General features: G+C 46.8%; 5 protein-coding genes across 5 annotated transcripts; 2 read left to right on the forward strand and 3 right to left on the reverse strand.

Moving 5' to 3' along the window:
• The first annotated feature begins 3,042 nt into the window (after positions 1-3,042).
• F5Y00DRAFT_269644 (uncharacterized protein) lies at positions 3,043-4,271 on the forward strand. Its single transcript, XM_048012475.1, has one exon. The coding sequence runs from the start codon at positions 3,067-3,069 to the stop codon at positions 4,051-4,053; it is 987 nt and encodes a 328-aa protein (XP_047865252.1). The 5' UTR covers positions 3,043-3,066; the 3' UTR covers positions 4,054-4,271.
• Positions 4,272-4,597: 326 nt separating this feature from the next.
• F5Y00DRAFT_236263 (cysteine proteinase) lies at positions 4,598-8,284 on the reverse strand. The gene is made up of 5 exons (XM_048007683.1): positions 7,215-8,284; positions 6,278-7,156; positions 6,120-6,226; positions 5,898-6,060; positions 4,598-5,847 (listed from the first exon to the last, which is right to left on the reverse strand). The coding sequence occupies exons 1-5, from the start codon at positions 7,821-7,823 to the stop codon at positions 4,771-4,773; spliced, it is 2,835 nt and encodes a 944-aa protein (XP_047865253.1). The 5' UTR covers positions 7,824-8,284; the 3' UTR covers positions 4,598-4,770.
• A 315-nt stretch (positions 8,285-8,599) lies between these two features.
• F5Y00DRAFT_236264 (SAE2-domain-containing protein) lies at positions 8,600-11,512 on the reverse strand (the record flags this gene model as incomplete). Its single annotated transcript, XM_048007684.1, has 2 exons — positions 11,259-11,512; positions 8,600-11,192 (listed from the first exon to the last, which is right to left on the reverse strand). Coding segments are annotated over exons 1-2 (2,354 nt in total), but the record flags the coding sequence as incomplete, so codon positions are not given.
• A 4,866-nt stretch (positions 11,513-16,378) lies between these two features.
• F5Y00DRAFT_236284 (DDHD domain-containing protein) lies at positions 16,379-20,914 on the reverse strand. Its single transcript, XM_048007685.1, has 6 exons — positions 20,722-20,914; positions 20,095-20,473; positions 18,843-20,017; positions 18,551-18,783; positions 17,261-18,494; positions 16,379-17,142 (listed from the first exon to the last, which is right to left on the reverse strand). The coding sequence occupies exons 2-6, from the start codon at positions 20,371-20,373 to the stop codon at positions 16,989-16,991; spliced, it is 3,075 nt and encodes a 1,024-aa protein (XP_047865255.1). The 5' UTR covers positions 20,374-20,473; positions 20,722-20,914; the 3' UTR covers positions 16,379-16,988.
• Positions 20,915-20,936: 22 nt separating this feature from the next.
• Positions 20,937-26,156, forward strand: F5Y00DRAFT_71581 (beta and beta-prime subunits of DNA dependent RNA-polymerase). Its single transcript, XM_048014051.1, has 2 exons — positions 20,937-21,557; positions 21,619-26,156. Exons 1-2 carry the CDS (start codon positions 21,348-21,350, stop codon positions 25,867-25,869), a joined length of 4,461 nt encoding a protein of 1,486 aa, XP_047865256.1. The 5' UTR covers positions 20,937-21,347; the 3' UTR covers positions 25,870-26,156.
• The last annotated feature ends 369 nt before the right edge of the window (positions 26,157-26,525 follow it).

Genomic DNA, 26,525 nt, shown 5'->3' on the forward strand with positions numbered 1-26,525 from the left:
ATAAGTCTGGGGTGGTAGCTTGATACAGACTGAAGACTCGAAGCTATCATGAAATGAAAAAAAATTAATACAAGAAATTCTTAAATCTATCTATCTTTAGGTTTCTATACTTTTGTAATGGTGATTTTGTTTATTGCTGAGTTACCTATATTCCTAGGGTTGGAAATTTAAATTTTCATGTTCAGGTTAAAACATTGAAGGTTAAAGGATGTTTGAATTCATTGGTATAAGGTGGTGGCTACCTGGCATATAAGACGGCTATTTTAGTACGAAGATCTGGGGAATATATTTTTATTATAACGAATTGATTATGTACCTACTTTAGGTACCCAAGTAATATCTTTAGATTCCTTAGGATAGACTTGCCTCATGTATTTATTGTTTTACACCCCTATCTGTTGACATGAACTAAGCAAGTCTACCAGGTTGCTAAAATGAAGTAGATACTTCTTGTGAAAAAAGGGCAAAGGGCCGCATGTGGCACATAAGTGTATTAATGTATCTGCCACTAATTATGGCGAAGACGTTATCGTATGGAAGAAGAAGTTGTCAGGATCTAAGTACCTACCTACCTCTTATTAAATCCTTGTACATAGGATGGGTGATCGTGTAAACTACTGCGGCCTAATATAAAGGGGGGAAAGCAAGGTTGATGAATACCTAGGTGAAAATAATAGAACACGGGAGAAAAGGTCAGAAGAAGAAGAAGAAAAGAAAAACGACTACATGGGACTGGGCTGAGTGAGACCTAGAGGCGCTGAAAAAGCTTTATCGTGAGACATGGCGCTATAGGTATCGGAAACATAAGCCTGACCTAACGATTCGCTTGCTTTCCTCGCCCGTCTTCTGGCCTCCTGTTACTGGGCCGAGAACGCTTTTCGGGAACGGCTAATGGGCATTTTGCTAGTATGCCTTACACATCTTCGAGTGGATAATATCAACCCCTGACCGTCCTATCAAATCCTGGAAGTCCCCCCTTTCCTATGCTCGCGCTACTTGTTAGATGAAATATTTCCTACTTACCTAGGCGATAATTGTATAGATAAGCTAGAGCATACATTAAATTTATTTTTATAAGTTCAATATGTAGTGTTTTACGTAGTTCGGATCTGATCAAATCTATAATATGCTATTAACATAATGCCAACTTATTTAAGCTGATAAACCATCTAACTATACTAAGAAGTCTTTGAAGGATTAATTCGAGAAAGCTTTATCTTTTTTCGTTTCATTTATAATATAAATTTTGTAAATTTGGCTTTCGTTATTAAATGATTACTTGAGCTAGGAATTAGCCTTGCAAATCTGATAACTTGATCAACAACTGTAACTACCACTCTCCTGGCGCTGGCAATAACCTCTAGTTAACTAGCGATTATTACCTATCTCTTACCGCTTTTGATATTTAATTCGGTATACTCCGACCATAGCGCTTACGCTGGAGGCCTGTCATCATAATATCATCAGTTACTGGTGAGGCCTCAGTAACGGAGGCCTGAGTTACAGACCTGGTCACCTCGCCGGGGACCTCAACGTGGGCCGTGACTTATATAGTTTAACAGCTGAGAAACTTACACCACCACCATTCGTCATTATGTGAAACATGAAACACCTAACAAAAAGTCTGCCCTACAAGTCAAATACAATAACTACAAGGCCTGCATAATGTGATACTTGAGTTAAGGTACCTAACCTTAGTTGACAGCTCACAGCCGCCTGGTGTTGCTGCCTAGATATCTGGTGTGGTTGCACTGCTCTGTTGGTTGAGTGAAACCTCCAAATTCTGCCTTATTCTGATTTTGTTATTCCATTTCACCATCCTTTGTGATGCCGAGTTATACAAATGAATCAGCCTCTCTATTTAATCCAGCTAAGAGGTAACCAGTGACACTGGCCGAACAGTAGGATCTGGTACCCTTACCGATGACACAGGGCACACAGCTCAATGAATACATAAATAAATACCATGTAGGCTATGATTAGAGTATAAGAATGATATAACTAACTACAATTCTACACAGTTCGAGAACAAAAGTTCTTCTAGTGAATCATGAAGAGAAAACTACCAACCTAAACCCCTTTCAAGCTGTAAGGCTGTTCAGCTCGTATAGCGCAACTTCGGAAGGAGAAGGTTGTCGATAGTTCTAGATATTCCTATTATTAGGTTGTAAGGAAGAAGCCATGGAAATGATGTCGCCGGGTGACCCCGACGCGACCTTTAGGTGCTAGGTATAATTAGGTGAGTATTGTCGTCGACAGTACCAACACCCCTAAAATACATATAATAATTTGCATGTGCTATGGGATCATTACCTCTCACGGAGAGATTCCAGAAGGATATAATTATACGTAGGTACTTATTAGGGAAATAAGCAAGTTGTTGGAACTACGATTTTAGTGAAAGGATCGGGATGACTTCTCGTCACAATATCAATTCCTTATTAAGCGAAGGAAGTAGAATTATGGAATATGCACTTGCTGCCTGGTATAATACGTATACATCCGCACTTTGATGGGCTAAATTCGGTCTGCCGTCGGCTCGGCTGCCAAAGTCCTGAATTTCATTCATGTCCATGCGTAGGTGGTTTGCTCGGGATTTCCGTGGAATCGTGAATCGTACAATACACTTAATACCCATCTCACACAAAGTGATTCATTCCCTTCTACGTTTCTTAGTCCAAACTTCCCACCCTAAATCGTCTTGAATCACACAAAGAACAGCCCAAACTAGTGACAATGAAATCCGCCAACAATGGCGAGTGGCTACCGAACAATGAACTTGTGCTCTGAATCTTGGAGCCCTGATTCACCACCACAACACCATGATTCAACTATGAAGCATACAAGTCTATTATTCTGGAACAAGAAACGAAGACTATTTAATCCTCTCTGGTCCTTCTGAACAATTCCGAGTTCTGCGTCGGAGAGAGCAACTAAGGTACCTTAGCCAACACCCCTACTCCCTAATTAATCCAAGTACTTAACCTAACTAGGGCGTACGATAGAGGCATACAAAGGACAAAGGAGGTAGACTAATAAGCACGAGCATATAATAAAGAAAGCTCCATGGCGTCTAACAACTACTACCATAACGGCCGTCAGGGCCGGTCTAACAACTACCCCTCGGCATCACTACCAGTACCGCCAATGCCGCCGCAACCTCTATACCCTATGCCTCCATACCCGACGGCGCCCTATCCTACAGTTCCATACCCTACATCTCCCTACCCCATCCCCATGCCCCTATACACCGCGCCATCCCCTCCCCTACCACCCCGCAGCCCGCGAAACCGCCCAGCACCGCTCATCCCCAACATAAACGTCGGCCCCACCCTCGTAGACAACTTCGTCGAGCGCGCCCACACGCGCCTCGAGCCCAGACGCACCACCAACCCGACCTGGACGGAAGACGCCCTAACCAACGACCTCCAAGACCAACTCGCCGGCGTCAAGCGCAGCATCCAAGACATCGTCAGCCAGGAATTCCACCTCCCCGGCGACATCGTCCCCCGCGTGACGATCCGCCTGTCCGCCGTCGACCTGCGGCCCGACGGGACATGGCACCACGGCCGCGGCGAGCTCTGGCGCACCGGCGCCGCCGTCCTGATGCCCAAGATCGTAATCCGCATGCCGGAGCGCCGGGCCCCCGAGCGCCGCGGCACCGGCCGACGAATCGCCACGGGCCCGACGCCTCGCGACCGCGCGTACATGGACGCCGGGAAGCGCGTCCTGGACGCCGTCGTCCACGGCCGCGGTCTGAACCGGTACGACGTGCGCACCGATCTGCGCGGTCTCCCGTTCGACCCGGCCGGCGACCTGCCGCACGCGTGCTTCGAGTTCTCAGAGGGCGAGGGCTCGACCGAGGACGTGTGCAATTTCATGCCCACGCACGTCCACGTGTACCTGCCGGCCAAGGTGAAGCGGGTCGACAATCGCAACACCTGGTTTTACGAGCGGTTGTATGGCGGGAACTCCCGGGCTATTACGCATCTGACGAGTTGGGCTAGCCGTCGGAACATCGATTTGAGTTTTCTGACGACGGCTCGCGCTTAAGTACCTTAGGAGGTACCTAACCTAAGGAGTAAGAACCCGAGTCTGGAGTGAAAAGTTAGTTCGTGATTTAATCGGGTGGGTGGTATAACTGGTCGAACGTAGGAGAGTAAGACGGCGTTGATGGGCCTATACCGCTACCGGATTTGAATTATTCCCAATTAAGCTTCGAAATTGATACCCATTTATATGTAGTATTATTAGTTTATCATCAAGAAAAGAACTAAAGAAGTATAATCATATATGATAAAATATGTTGACGAAATCGTGTCTATTAAGTTCGTGAATCGCTTTTCTTTATTCTACAAAGGGGTATGGCAAATCTCCATTATCGGTCGTTAGGTAAGATAAGGAACTAATGGTAGACGAGATGAAGATTCAGGGGTATGATGATGACCACAAGAGATACCATACCTAAGCTCCCCAAATGTTGTCCCCCCCGTATGCAAATACTTTTGCCGGATCGGCGGCCCATTCAGTCGTATCCACGGTAAGATACCGGGGACTTGCGAATCGAAAACCACTACGCCCCCCCCTTTTCCCCAGTCCCTGAATACCCCCCGCCATACTCGGACAATTGTGATACACCATAGCAACCGTGGCATAAGACGGTACTTGCCATTGGTAGGCATACCGAGCCCCCATCCGAATATAAACTTTTTGTAGCAGTGGCGGCCGACCGCCGTCGTTCTGTCTGTCGAACCGAAGCTACGTAGCTCCTTAGACTTTCTGGTAGAACAACAGGTAGGCAACCTTGTTGTCCTTGATATTGTCCTTAGTCTGCTTCCCTTTCGCCTGCGCAGTGTTCGATGCTCCGTTAACAACGGAACTCCATTTCTTTGCGCCATTTACCGGAGCGCTGACTTTATTCCATCCTTCATCGTCACCGGCTTCATCGTCACCAATTCCTTCGAATCTGTTACCGGAGCCGCTTGCGACGGTGTCCTTCTTGTCAACCCGCGCCGTAGTTTTCAAACTTTCGTCCTCGGAGCCTCCTTCAGCCACATCTTCGCTTCTTACTCGTCGGATAACCGTGTCATCCATACGGATCCATTCTGCACCATCTTGGCGTCTGAGATCAACAGTGTAATGCCCACCGCTTGCATTCTTACCATGATGGTAAACAGCAGCGATCAATTTATATTTAGGGAAGCCTGCACCTTCAACGGTAAGAGCATTTCTCTTCTGTCGTGGGAAAAGCTCTTTGGGAAGTTCGAGCTCCAGTGGATATCCAACCTTCTTCCAGATCTTGACAGTTCCAGTCCCTTCAGTATCGAATTGGAAACGCTTTAAGTGAAGGATGAGGACTGGCGGTAGGGATTCGATGAGAACTTGTTTGGTGGCCGTCGCATCCTTTCCTCTTGGCGACCTAAAATCACCATGTAGAATTTCGGGTCTGGTAAGTGCCTTTAATGCATCAACGATGTTGTTGACCTGAGGGGAACCGATATCTAATTGAAGAGGTTGGAAAGGCTCTAGAGTTACGGAATCCTTTAGGCCTTGTACCCTTAATTCCGATCTTAGCTGTCCACCAAACACCTTGGTGATGGGAGACGAGGTAATTGGGTGGCCGGAAGAACGTGTAACAGCAGAGCGTTGACGCGGCCCTACCTCTAACCAATCACTAGTATCTGGTGTACTCGTAGGAGACGTTGCCGAAGGAGTGGCGGCTGATGAGTTTGCGGCGGTAGTCGTAGCAGATGAATCTGGTTGGTTGCGCATTACTTGTGCGCACTCATCGTGTAGTGCTTCCAAAAGGAAACCAAGAAATTCTTCGGCATCTTGCTGGTGTCCACGCTGCATAATCTTGTTAGATCGCCTTAAAATAGATGGGTAAAAGAACTTACCCTCATGCTAGCAAATCTAGGAAGCTTCCTTATAGCCTCATAAACAAATTCAGGGGTGAAAGGTTCACCATACTGTTCAAGTTCTTCGTTTTTCAGTCTCCTCCGAAGCTGTTCGACGGACACCGCAGAATCGATAACTTTGTATTCGCGCATGAACATAATCCTAGAAATGTTAGACGGATCGAGGGTAAATTATGTAAACAAGGTAGATTAGATACTTACATGGCATCAATTAGGGGAGTTTCGCTTTTAAAACTATATGCCGCTTTCTTGCTGACCTGGTCCAAGAAGTCATAAAATGGAATGCAGAAAATGAGAACTTGTAAAACCTGGATACTGTTAGTCCAACTTCCGTTGCAAACCAAGCCACCATGACTTACCGAATTCATATAACACATGTTCCCGGGATTGATTAAACCCCTAGGCTCTAGAAACGAAATCTTTTGGCCGCCACCCACGCGGTACGATCGTAAAGCTTCAGCCAAAGAACTAGTGTTTGACTTTGTAAAGCTACCTACACCTACACCCCCATTACCTGAAGCAGTGTTGTCGGGGATACTGTTTGTTGTAACGCCAATGGCAGCTGATGCAGCACCAGTAGCGCCAGTTGAAGGAGAAGCGGCGGATGCTGCACGTGAAAATAACCCCGTCCAGAGCTTTGGGCCAGCTTTTACGGCAACAGGGGCGGGCTCCACTTTTGCTTCTGCTCGAGATGCTTCTGGGGAAGTCTCTGTAGTTTCAGCGGGCTTTTCCTCTGCTGCTGCTTGCTGTGTGGGTCGTTTCTCCTCTACTAATTTAGTCTCAACACTAGATAAATTTGTCTCTTTGGGACCTGCTTTGGGTTTTACGGGGACGATGGGAACGGCTGGTATAGCCGCGAGAGAGGCTGTCTTAGCGTGCTTGGCAGATGTAGCAGCAGCAGGCTGAGCTGCTTGAGCTGACTGAGGAGTAGCAGACGGGACGGCCTGTGAGATTTCCGGGGTCTCATCTTTTGTTGATCCAGCTTCGGGCTGTGTTGGTAGCTCGGCGTCCGTGCTAGCCGGAATAGTAGCAGTAGAAGATTTGAGTGTAGGGGTCGAAAGTAGTGAGGCATCACCTCCCAAAGCCTCTTCCTGTGACACAGCTCCCGACTCAACTCCCTTTGCTTGGTTCGAGGGCAATTCGACATTCTCCGCATCAGGATTTTGTATCCGTCTTTTTCTCCTGGATCGAGCTGACTTGGTAGGAAAGGGTATATCAGGTCGCGATAACCAGGGCAGCTACGAGCGAGGGTTAGCTGGAGTGGATCGGTTTACTATAAGGGGTTCTACAACTTACTGGAGGTCTAAACGGTGACTGGGTCGGCCGCAACTCGACATCCGGGGTGGCCGGGGCAGCTTCTTGGTTTTGTGGCGTAGGGGGAGTCAATGGGGCCGGAAGAACTTGAGACGAGTGTGTTGAAGAGGGCGTCTCGGGTACGGAGACGGGTGGAGGCGGCGCGGCTACGACATAAGGAGGAGGGGTCGAAAGAGCCGGCGAGGGTTGTTGTGGTGGAGGTGGTCGAGAGTAAGGAGGCTGAGGAATAGGCTGCATGCTCGAGGACACGATAGGAGGATATTGCTGGTGAATTATGGGAGGAGATCGTTGAGGAAACTGGTTGTATTGCATGTATGATGCGTTGGCCATGGCGCCATTCTGATAGTGATGCGAAACCTGAGGATAGTACGTCTGAGGATAGGGAGCCATATACCCGTTATGGTGGTATATGGGATTGACATGCTGCTGGTGGTGATATTGATGATGAGCTGAATACTGATGTTGCGGCGGCCGCCGTCGACCACCAGGTCCTGGGCCAGGTCCCATATCAACTTGTCCTCGCGCCACAACTGCTCCTCCGGGGATACCTCCTGGCATAGGCTGCCCAGCCGGCAGATGACTACCGTTCATCTTGCCGGCTTGGGGTTGACGAAGCAGTGGCTATCCACTGCTTCTGCGACGTAAACTGTCGCCAATATTCGAACTGCGACTCTGTTTGCGCGGAGGCGACGAACGGGCAACCTTGGCCTTGGGGGTTGTTGTTTGCTCGAAGGCTGCGCGCTGAATAGTTGAAGCGTCAAGTTGCGTCAAGTTGTGTTATCAGCTCCGATCCACTTCCGCAGCCGAGAAGGACGATAGAAACGAGTGGCGCTGCCTCATAGGAGCCTTAAACGAGAAAGTGGATAACGGGTGTGAGAAGGTACACTTAGGTTGGGTACGCAAAGAGGAAAGACGACGTTCAAAGGCAGGTATAGAGACCCAGGAAATAAATTACCTATTTATGGCATTGCTCAAATTGTTGGCGCGTTGAAGAAGTTGTTAAAGTTGACCGGGGTTGTTGTGGTCAACCGAGCTAATAATTTGTGTTCTGACTTTTTCTAAAGTTTTCGGACCCTTTTGAGATTACATAGTACCTAACCTCAAGCTAATAATAATAATCCTGCGCCAGCCCGGCTGACGGAGCACACTTTCCCAGCCACGGACACTAGCCACATTTATTATACATTAGAGGTAGTAACTGCTCAATGTGCCCTATATTTGATGAAGTTAGGTAGGTACGTACCATCCGTTGTTGTATGAGATACCGCACTTAGATTACGTATTCAATTCAATATATTGGATGCATGCAGCTATAATAGTTCGATATTATCTCGCTCTTGACTATATCGTTTATGCTTGAGAAAAGCTGTGGCTTTAAATAGTTAGATGTATCCTTATTTCACGTTTCAAGATTCAAATTCAGCCTTCGGCTAGTTAGTCGAAAGTTTGCTTAAACACGCCTCGTATGAGTGTAATAAAAGCTAACACAAAAAAGCACAGACGGTGTTGGCAAAAGTACCTAATTATCCTGCTAAAATGCTCTTTTTCTATCTTCATTGTTCCTAAATATGCTTGCTTGACACAACTCCCCTTCCGTTGATAAAGCAACAATGCTATGCTCCACGCCAGCAAAATCAAGTGCACCATAGGGTTGCCCCTAAATCTTCTTTGAATTCTAACAGCGAACCGGACGTTATTCATCCCTAAAAACCCATCTTCCGCCAGGTCGCATAGCCTCGCGATATCTTTCATCAACTATTCGACGTGTCACCTTCGCCGCTTCTTCTCTATCACGTTGTTCCTCCTGGGTGCTCGGGAAATCCGCCCGCCAGAAACCTACTGGGGATGCGGCACGATGGAATCTATGGCGATGCTTACCATGCTCATTAGCAAGCTCTCGCGTCTTAGCCTCAAGCCATAATTCTTCCTTCTCAGCTTTAGTCATGGTCGACAACTTCCAAGCTTCATCACCCATATGTTTTTCTAATAAGGTTTGAAAGTCCACCGTCCCCGTCTGATCACGCTTGGCCCGTGCTTGTAGCCGAAACGTCTGGCCGCAGCATCCTTCTTGGACGCACCCTTCCAAGCTAGCTCGTTCATTCTTATTTCGAACAACATCAGTGAAGGCATAGTCATAGCCTTCATTGGAATTCGGGTTAATTTTGAAGTCAGCAATGCCAAGTTCGGATTTGGGCCGCTCTCGCAAAGGCCGGATGCCGCCGGGCGTACTACCTTTTTCTCTATCGTCAGATGGTCGCTTCGCGTTCGTATTTCCGGGAGTTCGTTTGCTGTGTGATGTTTCCGGGGTATCGTAAGATTGTGGCAGCTTGGATGTCTTCCTCGGATCATTCTTGTTAAAAGGTAGCTCACGTCTCTGCGGAGCTTGAAACTCGAATTCTCTCGATATACGTGCATGGTCTGACTGCACAGTAGGTGATGGGTTAATAGCCCCGTGGCCTGGCGAAGGAGTATTGAGAAGAGTTTGAAGACCCGTTTTTGGCCTCTTCTTAGTAGTCCTCGGGGTTTTGTTTTGGGCGTCATCTTCTGTGATATTGGCTAGACTAGCCCTTATAGAAGACGGACCCTTTTGCTTGGTCAAGTGGTCCCCTCCTGGTTTCCGTTGAATCGCTGCAGTAGGGCCAAAAAGTCCAGATTGTGGCGCCAATAGATCATTCCCAACTTGTGGGTGGTCAAGGTTCTCGTCCGATAGAAACTGAGGGGGGAGAGCCCTCTTCCTTGTCGTATTGCGTACCGGAGGGTCTTCTAACCTGCTTAGCCGGTTATTACCAGCGTGCGACCCAGTAATTCCAGCCGAGCCCGAAACGGACACGTCTTCGAAGTCAAGATTTGTCCTATTACGCTTCCTCGGTGTGACCACTCTACCCCCCTCAGCGTCAAAGTCAATGCTCTCTTGTGGCATAAAGTGCTGGCGTTCGTTTATGATCAGCGGATCGGAACCATCTTCCGTCTTAACCTTAGTGACATATTCGGCCTGGCCATCATCGTGTTTCCTCTTGCGTACACGGCGCTCCGATACTATGATTGGGGGATCGGAAGAGGGTTCGGTCTTAACGAGCACCTCCCTCGGATTAGTATCTCGGTGCTGCGGGAAAGGTGGCAATTGATATGATTCGTCATCCACGGTACTGGCACAACTTTCCGGGCCAGTTGTATTATTTTTATCTGGACTGATTTGTGCCGGTGTCTTTATTCGCATCGGTTCTAGTAGGGATACTCTCCCAGGAGAATCGCTTCTATTTTCGTCAATATTAGTGGGCGGCCGTATCAGCGAGGTTTCTTTCGACGAGGGATCGAGCCTCGCAGACCTAGGCCGGTCAGGAACGTCGGAATCAATAGATTTGCGAGTAGCCACCTGACCCCTATTCGCAGGTGGAACCGGTGTGTCTGACGAAAAGCTTCCGTCCAATGGACCAGATGCTACTGCAGCCGCCGCCGCGTCCAGCTTGGCTTCTAACTTCTTTATTATCCGACTACGCTTCTTGCACAGTTCATCCAACTGATTTGCATGATCCATCCATTGATTGTAGGCTTTCGTCTTATCTCGAAGTCGCTGATTTAACTTCGCATGAGCATCCTCAAGCTCCGAATACTTTTTGTACAGTTTCGTGTAGTTCCCGTTCAGTTTAAGATACTCCCCCTTGAGCACGGTGCCGCCTAGTTCATCGATGTCAAGTTTGCTTAATTTAGTAGATGGCTTAAAATTCGAAACTTGGTTCACAGACTTGGGCGTGAGAGGGGATCGGCCATTTCCAGCGTCATCGCGGGCTTTAGATTGGTCTATAGACAAGATGCTGGCATGACCGCTGTTTTTAAGGGTTTGAAGCTCTCTCTTTAGAGCGAGGTTCTCTTCCTTAAATCGATCTGCATCAGAGACCCTAGTCCTTAAATTTTCGAGCTCGGCAGAAAGCCGAGCATTTTCATCTCTATATGATTTAAGCCCTATATTCCAACTTAGTATTTTTTTTCTTAAAGATAGATGCATGTATAAGGTTCATTTAGACGCACCTTCATCAAGCTCATTATCAATTCTATTACAGACTCCAGTTAAAGCATCAAACAGGGCAGGCCTACCCACGTCCTTGAACCAGTTCTCCATCTAGGAATGAGTTGACCGCGCCGTTTAATTTAGCTATAAGAGGTAAACATAACCCATAAATGCATCGTCATGAATGTTTGATTAGTTGACTTTGGGGGTTTCGAGCAATGAAAGTTTTGGTAAAGACGAAGGTACGACTCAGGTAACCTATGACGCGTGCTGGAAGAGTCATACGCGCTGAGAAGCGCTTTCCGCCACATTAGGAAAATGGTGGTCTGTGCACAACTAAGCTGCCTAATCCTGCTAGTTAGGTACCTATTACATAAGATTGGAAGCTAGCCCCGAAGGGATTGATGTGGAATTCCTCATTCGGAATGTGTATTGATTTATTTATGTATCCCAATATGTAGGTCTCCAATTACGGACTTAGATGCGACATTAGAACCGGAATATTGAAAGAGTGATTTCATAGTTTCATTTACGCGCTAGATTCGCAAAATCCATGTTACATGCAACTTGCAAACGGGGGTGGTTTTCCGATTGTGGATGAAATAGGTAGGGCTGCATATGATCCCCCATCCCGCATAGCGCACGAATTCTATTCACCGTGTTAAAGCGCAGCCCATATAACATGAACAGTTCGTCACCAGGCTAGAACCACTACGTTGACTACCCAATTTGATATCCGTTAGTTCAGACCAATTATTTCCTATGCTGGTTCTCGGAAAGTCGCGTTCCGGGACGGCAGAATCTTCAACTTAGCTAGTCAAATAAAATAATAACATGATCGAATATTCACAATGTACCTATTGTAGAATAATTCGGTAGATAATGCGATATGACTATAATATTAAAGGTTCTCGCAGATTATTCAACGTAACCGAGCTAGGGTTACCGCAATCTGGAAAGTTTGATTCAAATACAGTATATATAGTCGGCAGAGATGATAGCTCTACGTAGGCGTGAGTTTGTTCAAGTATGGAGGTGGATTGGAGTGGGTACATTAACACATACTACATGAGTCTCCTTAATTTTTATACCTACCTCTTCACCGAAGGTAGTGCCTAAAGGCATTGCCATAATCTCCAGCCATTTATATGATGAGAAACAAATATTGAAGTACGTATGGCTACGGTATGAGAAACAATCGAAGCCCACTTATTCATTACCGTACGGTGCCTAGTTGACTTATATATTCGTGTCATAGTGCGAGTAAGAAGTAGGAACTTGACTATTTGCCATGTGAAGAAGTACAGATCCAACTTTGACAGGAACGTTGGAGGTATATATCAAATAAAGCCAACCCCTTTGCTAGGTATCTACCTAGATAGTTTTCCCGGCACCTTATCATAACTATGCTCATTGATACCAAATATTTAACTCGAGACAAGGGCGTTCTATGAGCCGGGAAATTTGAACGTCGAGTGTTTGTAGTAAAAGTGATATTACATTAAATAAAATTATGAGACACTGTATTGATAGAAAGAAAAGAAAAGCTTTATTATTGAACGTGTTACATTGCTTATTTTTCATGTGTCTAAGAGCCCAGGAGTTAAGACTCTAAGAGGTAGGTGGTCAGTTAGCGATTAGGCTACATGTGGTCTGTCGAAGGGACCTATCGAATCAAACCTTAGAATAAAAGAGGTCGAAGAGACTCCCACAGGACCTAGATCGACAAGATATATGACCTAATGTCCAGGTAGATAGTGAGTCTAGATAGTGATATATTACTTGTACTGTACAAAAATGGCGGTAAAGTATCGCACGTGCCGTTTAGGCGCTAAAATGGGCAGAATAGCCAGCCGACGTCCTAAATGGAATTGGAATTTGGCGAAGCCCACAAAATTTTTTATGGTTAGCAATCAACCGCTATTACGCTATTACGTCCACAAGAATTTCAATACCTAGCGATTAGGACGTTGTATCGTTCTTCTTCGGCGAAATCGATAATAATAAGATTCTTTCCTTCGCCCCAAACATCAACTCTAAATTAAATTTCAACACTCTCCTCCCTCCGGTATACATACTTAAAATTGTATACCTATCTATTCTTTCAGGTACGTTGACGCTTTTCGACATCAAGTTACTCGTAAGTACATATACCTTACTGCGTGTATAAATATATGCGCAGATGCGGCATCTTTAAGTACTTAGGGTACCTATTCGTGTACCTGCCGCTTAGCATCTCGCCCCCTTCTGTATTGCCGCTGCCTTGAAATCTCTGTTTTTCAGGCCGTTGGCTTCGACCTAGACATTCATCACCCCACCATCCAACAACTCCTTCCACAGGCTAACTAACCGATCATCCTTCCGTCAACATACTTTTTCTTCTCTCTCGTTGTCCTTCCTACCACACGATAAAAAAAATTTATTCCCCATACACACACCCACACACATCGTTCGCCGTTTTCATATCGGTCCTCCCACTAACAATCTCGTCGAGGACTAGTACGACATCGACGTCTATTTCGTGGTCGCTTCTAGATTACGAAGTCAAGTTCATTGAAGTCAACGGTGATTCAACGCTGTTGTTCCATATCAAAGTTACGGTAAGCTTCAACTTCCTACCTACCTACCTTAATGTCAAATTTATCCTCTATCATTCGTTGGTGTTGGTGTTGGTGTTGGCGACTATGAACCCCTCCTTCGTGGCCCCTTCTGGTGCACTGCACTGAACATTGGAACCCCGCTGCACGGGCGTACATATCAGTACGCATCAGTACGCGCCTCTCAGATATTATCGCCTAATCCCCCACACTCATCACCTTGCATTCATGACGAATCGGTGTCCCTATCAGCCCTACATACACCCATCCTGCTTGCGCTACGTCGTCTTTATATATCTATCACTATCACTTGCTACCAACCTCTTGGGTCTTTGGCGGCACCTACAAATGCTTCAAAGCTTCCAATGAAATTGTGACTTGGCAGCTTGAGGGGGTGGTGTTCAAACTGGTATTGGCACTCAATCTTTGTGGAGTGAAGACCGTTTGTCTGTGCCAGTCAACGGTTACATGGCATAATACTCCATACTCCATTTTCTAATGGGGTTTCACTCGCTAACACTATCTACATTTTGACAGACTTCGATCATTCGTATCATCTTGAATCCATAAAGTCAAGATGGATTTCCAAGGTTCCACTCGTACCTGCTACACTTGTAAGTCATCACACTACCTATTTTTAACAATTATCTATTGCCTCGTGTGATTCTGGTAACACTATATCTTCACTTATAACTACTTTATCGATTTTATTGTATGATATTTATTTATCAAGCAATTATCAAAATCTATTATATGTACCCTTATCAATTTTCCCGATTTCAGGTATACCGACATTAAAAAAATATTTTTATTGTGTATTACTGGTCAAAACACTTCATCCTTTCTCTCCAATCCCCGTCTATCTTGCTTTAATTCGTGGGCGAGGCATCATCTAACATCACTTCACGTAGGCGGTCAGCCTGGACATCAGGTATGTCTCACAAAAGGAGCTTATTGAGCTGCGAGGCGGTATATCTGTATGAGTCTATCTACTGACAAATTCTCAGACCCGAGAATGTCCTAACCGTGGTCCGCCCAAGTGGTAAGAAATATTCTCACCTCTGGTTCGATGAATGTTTTATAATAACATTTTCATAGCTACAACTGTGGTGGTGAAGGTCACTTCAGTAAGTTTAGCGCCTTCCCAAGTTCAACTGAACAGCCTTTAACAGAAGATCATTTTAGGTCGCGATTGCCCTGATGGTCCTAAGGACACCAAGTCATGCTACCGCTGCGGTTTGACGGGTCACATAAGCCGTGACTGCCCTCAGAGCGGCGCTCCGGCTGGCGGCCCCCAAGGTGGTGGTGGTGGTTCCCAGGAGTGCTACAAGGCAAGTTCTCACAATACTGCCTATTTTGCTATCATCGTAAAACTAACTCTTAGGTTATAGTGTGGTAAGCCTGGTCACATTGCCCGTAACTGCACTGAATCGTACGGCTCAGGCAACTACGGAGGAAGTGGTGGCTTTGGCGGCGGCTATAACGGAGGCGGTGGCCAAGGTGGAAAGACCTGCTATTCTTGCGGTGGTTATGGCCACATGTCTCGTGAGTAAAGTTGAACTCATAAGGCATATGCTTTCATTCTAATCTAGCTATAGGCGAATGTGTTAACGGTAGCAAATGCTACAACTGCGGTGAGAATGGCCACTTCTCCCGTGACTGCACCAAACCCTCGACTGGTGGAGAGAAGATCTGCTACAAGTGCCAGCAGCCTGGACACGTCCAGTCTCAGTGCCCTAATTAAGCGGATTCGCCACGAAGATACCTCGAGCTTTTTCTGCGACGCGATGACTTCATTACAAATTCAATTTCTTCTCGGCAAGTTATGAAGGTGGATGGCGACCGTGGCCTTTGGAAAGGTTGCCAGAGCAGTGGATGATTGGGAGGGTCAATCTCTAATAATCTTCGACAAACACCCTTTGTATATTCTCTTATGGGCACCCTTCGCGTAAGCGGGTGGGTTACTATGGCAGGTCGTGATTTGGTAAACTCGAGTAATCTCACTTGGTCGGAATTATGGCACAATGGAAAATGGGAAAAAATCTGGCCTGGATCCGGAAAAGTTCTGTTGCGGAACACGGAGTCATGGTTTTGCTTTGCTAGGGACATTGCAGGGTTTCTCGTTCTGGTTGCGTTAGCACCATACAATACACTTCCGCGCAGTGGTTGTTCCCAGTTTAGGAACGCTGAATGCGAATGAATTTCATTAATTGCCTCCGGCTGTGTTCTTCTGACTGAATATTTCTGTTTGACTCGTTAGCATTGGAATCACTTCGCTGATTGTAGGCCTGATTGTAAGCTGGTATCCTGTAGGGCATCTAGGCTACACTGCCATGGCCTCCTGCCCCTGATATTATCGTAATCTGGGGTTGCCGGAATCACGTTATTTAGATAGCGTTGAGGACGATACTTCTTATAATGGAATTATAATGTCGTAGGCCGTCTCGATTGTGACAGGCTTTCAATGGGAAGAATGGTATTTGAGACCTCGGATTCATTTATCGTACTGATATTTTTGTTTTCTACATTGTAAACAAGAGGCAGGCCTAATCACCAGATAGTTACTTACTATATACCTATGTACTAGGAAGGCATCGTCAACGTCGTTGTTTTGTTGTGGGCCGCGGGCCTAACTCTATCATGCTATTTAAAATGGTATCTAGGTATCTATCGACATACATATTATCTACGCCCATCCAATCAATCCATCCGGCGCCAACTCCGTTTTTTCCAGAAAAGGGGAAGAGGGGAAATTTGAAAGGTGTAGTGTATGTATGGGCCGAGCCTAGCATTATCTCTATCGATAGACTACGATTCTGAGGATCCTAAGCCTATGTAGCTCCGTGTTTGGTATGAGTATATACGGCGTCGAGGTACCTGGCTTGCCTTCGGTTGCGATCTGCATTGTGGGAGGGCGTGTTCGTCATGTGCTATACACCTGTGGTGCGGCGCGAAAGTAAGCGGAGCTTTCCTAGGTGCTATGTACCGCGGTAGCTAAGATAGTTAAATATATTCATTCTTCGTGTGAGATAATTGAGTAGTGCTGCTTGGGATTCGTAATGGGTTATGGCGTATACAAAACGTCATAGGTTAAACGAACGTATTGCGACGTGATGCAATCCGTAGCAAACAGGAGAATAAGCCATTCTTCTTTCAAATGCGGAGAAGGAGTTGGTCTCCTTTCTGCTTCTCGTCTTCTTTCTTTCGGGATAAGAGCTGCGAGATGATAAAATGGCTGACGTCTTCGTCCTGCCAGTAGCTCATGTGCGAGGCGATGGTGTTAATAGGGTTGAAGTCAAGCGCGCTTCTAGGTAATGAAATAACTGGTTAGCGATTGCTATTTGTCTCCCTGCTTCTGAATTTGAGGCTGCTCCCTCTTTACCGTAGGCGTAAAAAGAGTAGAAAAAGACACAATTTGGACTTACTCCTGGATACTGTAATCAACCCTGCCATTTCGATTCAGGGCGCGCACTTTCGCTTCCTCCCTGCGTAGTTTCTGCGCCTTCAGCTCCTCGGCCGCCCACGCCTCACCAAGCTCTTGGCCCTCTTCAGCGCGACTGGCGCTATTCTTATGCTCCTCGACACGCTTCCTCTGGAATTGGGAGTATAGCGTCTCGAGTTCATCGTCGATGAGCGTTGCGTCGTAGCTAGAACTACCCCCTGGTCCGTTTGATGAGTTCTGGCGGGCCAGCGCCCTCTTCCGCGCGTCTGTCTTCTCGGACTGCGCATTGGTATCGGAGATAACGCTGCCGGAAACGATATTCGTACCGGCTCCGGGAGGTATTGGCTGTGAAGGATTGTTATTGCTATTCGCGGCGTTAAAGTTCGCAACGTCCTCGTTGCTCAGCCCAAGGCTGCGGTTAAGGATGCTACTGGCGATGCCGGCGCTGAAACTAGACCAGAGTCCGCTGACACTCTGGCCTACTTTGACGCCGAGGCCTGATAATCCTTGTGGGGCTACAGCACCGAAGATGCCCTTTTTGGTATAGGGTAAGACTTGGGGTTTGAGGGACGACATAGCGGGTGAGATTAGTGGCTCTAGGCGGTAAGAGATCGGATCAGAAGGATGGAATATATTGAACAATTGTCCTGCCTTTGGCGACGATACTGAGAATGGATGACCTGTAATGGCTGAAATGCGTTGATCTGATGCAATGGAAGAGCGGAATGGGTCTTCTACGCTTTCTGGATTGAGGGGACTTTCAGATGAGGCCGCATTTGGCTTGCTCCGGGCTGCAATGGTACGCCCTTTGAGCATTTGGAAAAGTCCAATCGGCGAACCGAGGCAGTAGAAGTCTTCTACTTCGAAGTCGAAGGCAAGGTCTCGATGGTCTTGAGAAGGTTCAAACCGCTCTTGAGAGGGCCAGAAGCGCAGGGGGTGACGGGGTGTCTCTGGTGGTTTTGATCTCTCCTTCTGCCTACAGAGGATATCGAACATGATTGCGGAGCCTAACGAATGACCGATAATGTGAACCTTGCCTTTGAAGTCGGGGTTTCGCTCCATGAAGAGCTTATAGATCCTATTCGACTCTTTTAGGACTATCTCAGCAATTTGTTCTCGGTAGGCGCTTTGGTATAGTAGAACGTCCAGAGCGAGGTCTGATATAAGAGAACGAGCAAATGCGACCCCTTCAATAGTAATATCCTCCAGAGAAGGATCTAGCGAGTTGTTAATTCATAGCTAGATGGCTAAAAGTCTTGAGTAGGATACTTACATTCATCCTCTTCATCTCCGATGTCACCTAAGTCAGTCTCGCCTTTCTTTTCTCGTCGTTTGGGGAAATCCAGTAAATGTCTCCAGCAAACTGGGAGAACTTGGATTTTACAATTGCCGGGCCCGTTATCATTCTCCTTGTTAAGAGTTTTCAAGTCTGCTGAATGTGCATACACCCCCTTGATTGTTTTTCGCAACATGTTAACATCATGGACAAAATTGACGCTCTCCATCCTGGAAGTACAGATTAAAATTTGTGCTAGAATATGTCGCGATAGTATGGTGATACTTACCGAAGTCCTAGGAGCTGCCCGATCCCGTGGGTAACGAGAACAAGATGCTCGATGTCACGTCCTTGCGTTTCACCGTCCTGTCCATTATAGTCGTCCTGGATTTCTTGTTCCTCACGCTTTCTAATTTGCTCATCCTGCTTCTCTGGGTCCTCGGAAGCTTCGATAAATGATGAAAACTGCCGCTTCAGGCGATTCTCTCGACGCTGAGCCTCTGTTGTAGTTTCATCATCTTCTTTATCTAGGTCTGAAGTATCATCTGAACGTGTACTAGGCGGGGCAGATCTTCGCTTGATGGCCTTCTCTTGCTTGTCGTCCACTTTTTCGGGGGGTAGAGTAGCGGTCGTGGGTGTAGGTGGCCTTTTCCCGTCTTTTGTCTTTCCAGGCTCCGAGTAGCCACGCACAAGTTTTACACCATTCATATAACCACCGCCAGCAAATCTTTGATATACCGTCGATGTTACCCAGGAAAATACACTCTCTGAGGATAGCCATGCAGTGTTTGAGTCCTGATAAGTTGCTATACTGTTCATGTAAGTACCGAAGAGCCGGTAAGTCTGTGGTTGGTGTTGCACTGGGAGCTGAGGGGACTTGAGTGAACCGTCAGTCTGCAACTTGGCGGCCGCCTTTAGGTTTTCCGAGGATGGTTTGGGGGTGACATCCTGTACTCCGGAGCTACTGCGAATGCTTGGTGCAGGATACGTCCATGGCTTAATTTTCAAGTAACCTTCCTCGAGCTGAGCCGCCAGGTTCTCCTCGCAGGGTCGCAAGGTGGATCCTTCTTGATAGAACCAAGTGCCACGGCGGACTTCGTAAATGGGTCCTAACCAATATACCGGCGCCAATTCACGTTCTTCTATATCGACATCGAACAGGAAGTCTTCGTTGACCGGGACCCGTAGACCACCTTGTTGCGGACTATTCTCCCCATCAATGCTGGTATTAGGTTCATCCTCTGATGACACAGCTCTCCTCCGTCGAGAACTTGAGCGTATTTGCTTGCTTGTCGAACCCTTGCCTCGTTCGTCCTCGAGCTCCTCCAAGAGTTTTTGGTAGGCATTTTCGATCGATCTGGAATCGTTCTTAGAGAATGCGACAAATTTCTTCGGTGGCGTTTGCTTGGCTCCGTCTTCTTCTTTCTTCTTCGTCTTTAGGAAATTTGGTTTCCGTTTGGGGACCTGATAATAAAAAGAAAAGTTAAAAAGTTGTGAGTAAGGCGAGGCGTAAGGCAGATCCGTCAATATGTGTCACTCACATCTACAGCATGAAACCACATAACATTCAACGGCGGGCAATCCAACGGGTATCTTCTGAAACTCTGGCCGTAAAGAGTGTTTGTGCTATGATCCTCGGCTTTCCTAGTAGGTACCGGCTTACTCGTTTTTGGAGCGGCATCTTTCGGAGTCGGCGTGGTGCTTCGATTTGTGGTCCACGGGTTGATGGAATCTACGGCGCTAGCTAGATACGACTTCTCTACCTTCTTGACCTCCTTCTTGTCGTTGGGTGCATTGGCATCGCTATTTTCTGTGGACATCTTACCGGAGAGGCCGGGTGGCCATCCGAAGATCCGCCTCTTAGACACGCTGGAGAGTCGATTGTTGACCGGTCTTAAGGGTAGACGGACACTTGTGAAGCTTCGCGGGACACAAATCAGCAAATTCGCCAACTTAACGAGTGGTTAAATAATGTAACAAATAAGAAACTCGAACTTAAAAAGCCAAGTGTCAAATATGTTAAAGCTATTATTAGGATCGGTTGTCTGGCCCGCTTATAACTCTTCAGATAGAGTCGGTAAGACTGGGAATTATGAATTGTTGGGTCCGAGATGAGCAATTCGGTGAGATAAGTTATATAATAATAATATACATAAAATAAAGCTTACTATTAGAGTAGAGAATAGGATGTTGGTATCGTAGGTAGGTAGGTATTGTAGGAAATATTTACACGTGGGAACGGATATATCACATGGTAATTGGATTGATCTTGTTCATGTTGTCCTTGTCAGCCTTAAATTGGCACTTTAGTGCAGCGTGCAGCATAATAACGTAACCCCTGCCTATGACGACCACATATGCACTATGTAAAGCTGAGGTTGGAGGTGGTACTGCACGCGCTTGCATAAAAGTACCCGTAACCCCACTACCCCATCCTTATCGAGTTATCGGCTCCGATAGGATGGTGGGGCACGAACTAGAATGACTCTAACCGCATCTCAGGTAACTAGCCTGAGTTTTCGCGAAACTAAAATTTCCATTGAATCGAGCTTCGTTTTTAGACTTCAACGTGGCGGCAAATGGTATTTTCTTCTCCTTCTTTTTTTTTTTACTATACACTACCCTCATCCTATTCTCTTTATCCCAACGATAAACTTCAACTACTGTATGGAATGAATCATCTCCTACACACAGCGACTGGGGCGCGCAATAAAATACCTGATTCCGACTGACATTAAGACCCCTCTCGCGAAAGAGCTTTCTTGCGACGCGCCCGTCATAAATACTACGGAAAATGGCGACCACTACGATCACCCACTCGGCTGCGCCGGTCAAACACCAGGTTGTGGATAAACTTCCCAAGAAATTCAGGCAGATCAAGTTCGGCATCCAGTCTAATCAAGACATTGTCAACCAAGCTGTCATAGAAGTTTCTGATCGAACTATGTACGATATTGACAGGGGCAGAGAACCAACACAGAATGGTATACTTGACAAAAGGCTGGTAAGTTGCTATGATTAATCATGGTTTTCTTAGCATCAGTACTAATGTCAGTCTTTCCTAGGGAACGTCGAGCAAGACGGGTATATGCTCAACATGTGGCCTTCGTTTACAAGATTGTACTGGTCACTTTGGCCACATCCGACTACCTCTACCGGCCTTCCACATCGGTTATATAAAGTTTACGATAACCATCTTGCAGAACATATGCAAAGACTGCTCCCGGGTGTTGTTAACGGAGCCAGAACGACGAATGTTTCTCAAGGAGCTGAGAAGACCTTTTATCGACAACATGCGACGAAGCGCTATATGCAAAAAGATCAATGCGCAATGTAGAAAGACGAAGAATTGCCCATACTGTGGCGCGGTGAATGGTCAAATTAGAAAAGTTGGAGCTCTTAAAATTGTCCATGACAAGTTTGTTGCGTACAATAAGTCAACCTCGCAGAAGAAGCAGCCTCCGCCAAGTAAGATTGAGTTTGATAACTCCTTTTTGGAAGCAAAGAAGCATGTCCACGACCTTGATAAGCATTTAAGGAAGGCCTTCGAGGATTTGAATCCCCTCAGGGTTCTAAACTTGTTTAAGCAGATCAGTCCTACTGATTGCGAGTTACTTGGACTTGATCCTTCAGAGGGACGGCCGGAAATGTTCTTATGGCAATACCTCCCTGCTCCTCCTGTGTGTATTCGCCCATCCGTGGCCCAGGAGGGTGCGAGTAACGAAGACGACCTCACAACCCGTCTTGGAGACATAGTATGGGCATGTGGTCTCATCCGTGCTGCGTTGGAAAAGGGCACTGCTCTCCAGACCATCATGGAACAGTGGGAATATATGCAGCTGCAAATTGCGGTATATGTAAACAGCGACGTTCCCGGTCTACAGAGTAGTGGTATGAAAACGACGAGGGGTGTGTGTCAGCGTTTGAAAGGAAAGCAGGGTCGATTCCGTGGTAATCTGTCCGGAAAGCGTGTCGACTTCTCCGGTCGAACTGTCATCTCTCCTGATCCAAACTTAGCTATTAATCAGGTTGCCGTGCCCGAGCTCGTCGCTAAAAACCTCACGTATCCCGAAAGAGTTAACCGCGCAAACATCAATAAGCTAAAGCAATGCGTACTAAACGGTCCTTACGTATGGCCAGGAGCCCAAGCCATCCTAAAACAAGACGGTGACCAAGCATTCAAAGTGTCCTTAAGATTTGCAGACAAGGAATCAGCTGCTAGAGATTTGCGCGAAGGAGATATAGTTGAACGACACCTCGAGGATAATGATATTGTCCTTTTTAATCGACAGCCATCGCTTCACAAGCTTAGTATTATGAGCCATTTTGCCAAAGTTCGACCATGGAGAACCTTTCGCCTCAACGAATGTGTGTGCGGGCCTTACAATGCCGATTTTGATGGAGACGAGATGAATCTCCATGTTCCCCAGACAGAAGAAGCTCGTGCTGAGGCCATGGAACTCATGGGTGTCAAGCACAATCTAGCGACGCCGAAGAACGGAGAGCCTATTATTGCAGCAACGCAGGATTTCATTACGGCTGCGTATCTGCTTAGTAGTAAAGATAATTTCTACGATCGCAGGACGTTTACCTACGTAGTGATGCAAATGATGGACGGTGTCACTCATCTCGACCTTCCGCCTCCGGCCATTTTTGCTCCTAAGCGGCTTTGGACTGGGAAGCAAGTTTTCAGTATGCTTATGCGTCCGAACAAGGCATCGCCTGTTAAAGTCAACCTTGATGCCAAGTGCAAAGAGTTCTCTGATCCAGAGCCACCTCAGCCAGGCCAAAAGCCTCTAGCACCAGATATGTGCCCGAACGATGGTTGGCTAGTGGTGAGAAATTCAGAAGTCATGTGCGGCAGGATGGACAAGTCCACTGTGGGGGCAGGCAAGAAAGAGTCTATTTTTTATGTTATTCTCAGAGATTTTGGTCCGGACGCAGCCGTCACGACGATGAATCGATTAGCCAAGCTCTGTGCGCGAGTATTAACGAATCGCGGCTTCTCAATCGGTATCGGCGATGTTTACCCTACTGCGTCTCTTACTGAAAAGAAACAAGCGCTCGTAGAGGACGCGTACCAACAGTCAGACGTCTTTATCGAGCAGTTCAATGCGAATAAACTACCAAAAGCGGCAGGATGTAGTATGGAAGAAACACTAGAAAACAAAATTTCCGGTACCCTCAGCAAAGTTCGTCAAGCCGCGGGAGACTATTGTATCAAGACATTAAGCAAAAACAACGCTCCTTGGATTATGGCTTCGTCCGGATCGAAGGGTTCAGTTATCAACGTGGCTCAAATGGTTGCCGTTGTCGGGCAGCAAATTATCGGTGGAAAACGTGTCGCTGATGGCTTCCAAGATCGAACTCTTCCACACTTCCATAAGAACACCCGCCAAGCCCCAGCAAAGGGGTTCGTTCGAAATAGCTTTTACACTGGCCTAGTGCCAACTGAATTCCTATTCCACGCTATTTCTGGAAGAGAAGGTCTGGTCGATACGGCCGTCAAAACCGCAGAAACCGGATATATGTCTCGTCGCTTAATGAAGTCGCTAGAAGACCTTTCAACTCAATATGATGATACCGTCAGAACCTCGGGCGGAGGCGTAGTGCAATTCCAGTTCGGCGCAGACAAGCTCGATCCCGTCGACATGGAAGGTAAAGCTGTGCCAGTCAACTTTGCTCGAACTTGGTCCCATGCCGAAGCTCTTACTTGGAAAAATTCTGATAAAGCGTTACTACCTTTTGAGATCCTGGAGCTTTGCGACTCCATCCTCAAGAAGGAACGCGAACGCTATCGGAGACGAGGATTGTTACACGGAGAGCCACTAGAATACAGAGACGATAGCGACTATGCTATTGATGAGCATGAGAGTGCTCGAAAGTTCCTCGACACCGTCTATGGACATATGGAGGGTTTAGCGAAGAAGTTATCTAAATTCCGAGCTGCTGGAGGTCTCGAACCTATGCTTACCAAACCTAATGGATCAGTAGCGACAATACACAAGAAAGAAAAGGGAGCAGCCTTGGCAGTTCCAAAACTAGCGTCGGAGAGGGTCGCAAAGGTATCCGAACGTACGGTTAGAAAGTTCATTGCGCTATGCCTAGAGAAATATTCTAAAGCGCGTGTCGAACCGGGCCATGCAGTAGGAGCAGTGGGTGCTCAGTCAATTGGTGAGCCAGGAACGCAGATGACCCTGAAGACTTTCCATTTTGCTGGTGTTGCCGGAATGAGTATCACGCAAGGTGTACCACGTATCAAGGAAATTATCAACGCCTCAAAGTTGATCAGTACACCAGTTATCACTTGTCCTCTACAAAACAACAGACAGATTGAGGTGGCACATCTTGTGAGGGCAAGAATCGAGAAGACATATATCGAGGATATTATTCGATACGTTGATGACGAATGGGGGCCACACAGGGCATTCATTACCCTTCATATTAACACTGAGGCCCTAGAAGGAATGCATCTTGGTATCGGCCTTGAGGACATTAAACGCGCCATTTACAAACAAAAGAAGCTGAAGATCCTTGATTCAGATATTCAAGTATTCGAGCAAGATGCAACTATTGAGATAACCGTGAGACCCCCAGACGCGGATTCCTTGGCCAAACGAGCACCTAAAAGTAAAGCGGCTATCGCAGAGGCGGCAGCTGACTTGCTCGTTCGAGTGAGCCACCTCAAGCGTGTATTGCCGTCGGTTCCGATCTCCGGATATCCAGATGCTACTCGTGCAATCATTCAGACGGAAGAAGACAAAAAGGACAACAAAATCAACTACTATACTGTACTAGTCGAGGGTTATGGTCTCCGACAGTGCATAAATACTGAAGGTGTTATCGGTACCAAGGTCCGTACGAACAGCATTCTTGAATGTCGGGACGTCCTTGGCATCGAAGCGGCACGAACTACTATTGCCGCAGAAATCTCGAGTGTCATGGGCGATATGGATATCGATCCACGACATATGGAGCTGTTAGCCGACGTTATGACGTATAAGGGTGAGATTCTTGGTATTACTCGGTTCGGTCTATCCAAGATGCGAGACAGCGTATTGCAACTGGCATCATTTGAGAAGACGGCAGACCACCTGTTCGATGCCGCGGCTGGAATGAAGGCAGATCGTATCGAGGGCGTGAGTGAGAAGATTATCATGGGACAAACTATGTCAGTTGGTACTGGCGCGTTCCAAATGGTACGGTACCTAGGCCACAGAGATGAGCATTTCAAGCAGCTACCAACTACTTTTGAAGATGCCTGGACGGAGGAGCAGGATTTGTATCGCAAAGTCAAGAAGCGGACCAAGATATAGTTAATAGGGTTTGAAGGGAAGTTCTTACGTTCTACATCTGTTCGGGCGTTAGCGTCGTTAATCCAAAATAAGTTCGAGGGGAACTTATAAAATATCTATGGCTCTTGCTTTGCCTTTACTTGCCGTCGGTTGTTATGGAACTAGCTATGATCGAAGTAATGAATACATAATGCATATAATATATAAATGGTCTTTGATTAGCTTTTTTTTTAATGGGAAGCCAACAAGAAATAACCTAAGATCTTTCTAGACGATTCGTCAAAAATTCGCCCATAGCGTTAGGCAAGGGTTGTCCAAGCACTTAAGGGGTAAGATCGAGGTTTCGAGATATTACTAGGTTATGTTCGGCCGCCGGCTTTCGTCTGGTATGGGCGGGCCGGTCCGCTTTTCCAATCACGACGCGTGCTAGTCCGGCGCATTCGGCTTGTGCAAGAATTGCTAGTAGGCGCCGTGCGCGACTTCATTGTTGTGGCAAAGCTCCGGTGGTCACGGTCGAGTACCAGACTCCACCTATATTCTGCACGCCACTACAAAATTCTCGATTTAAGAGAGCTGAGGGGGTAACTTTTAGAGTCTTGGCTTGCGGCATCCCTCATCTTTCCAATGCCTATCGAAAGCAGGAATCAACATCCGGACAGGCTGGGGAAAGGCGGCAG

The sequence above is a fragment of the Daldinia vernicosa genome (genome assembly GCF_022497035.1).
Source record: "Daldinia vernicosa strain CBS 139.73 unplaced genomic scaffold F5Y00scaffold_21, whole genome shotgun sequence".
Classification (NCBI taxonomy): domain Eukaryota; kingdom Fungi; phylum Ascomycota; class Sordariomycetes; order Xylariales; family Hypoxylaceae; genus Daldinia; species Daldinia vernicosa.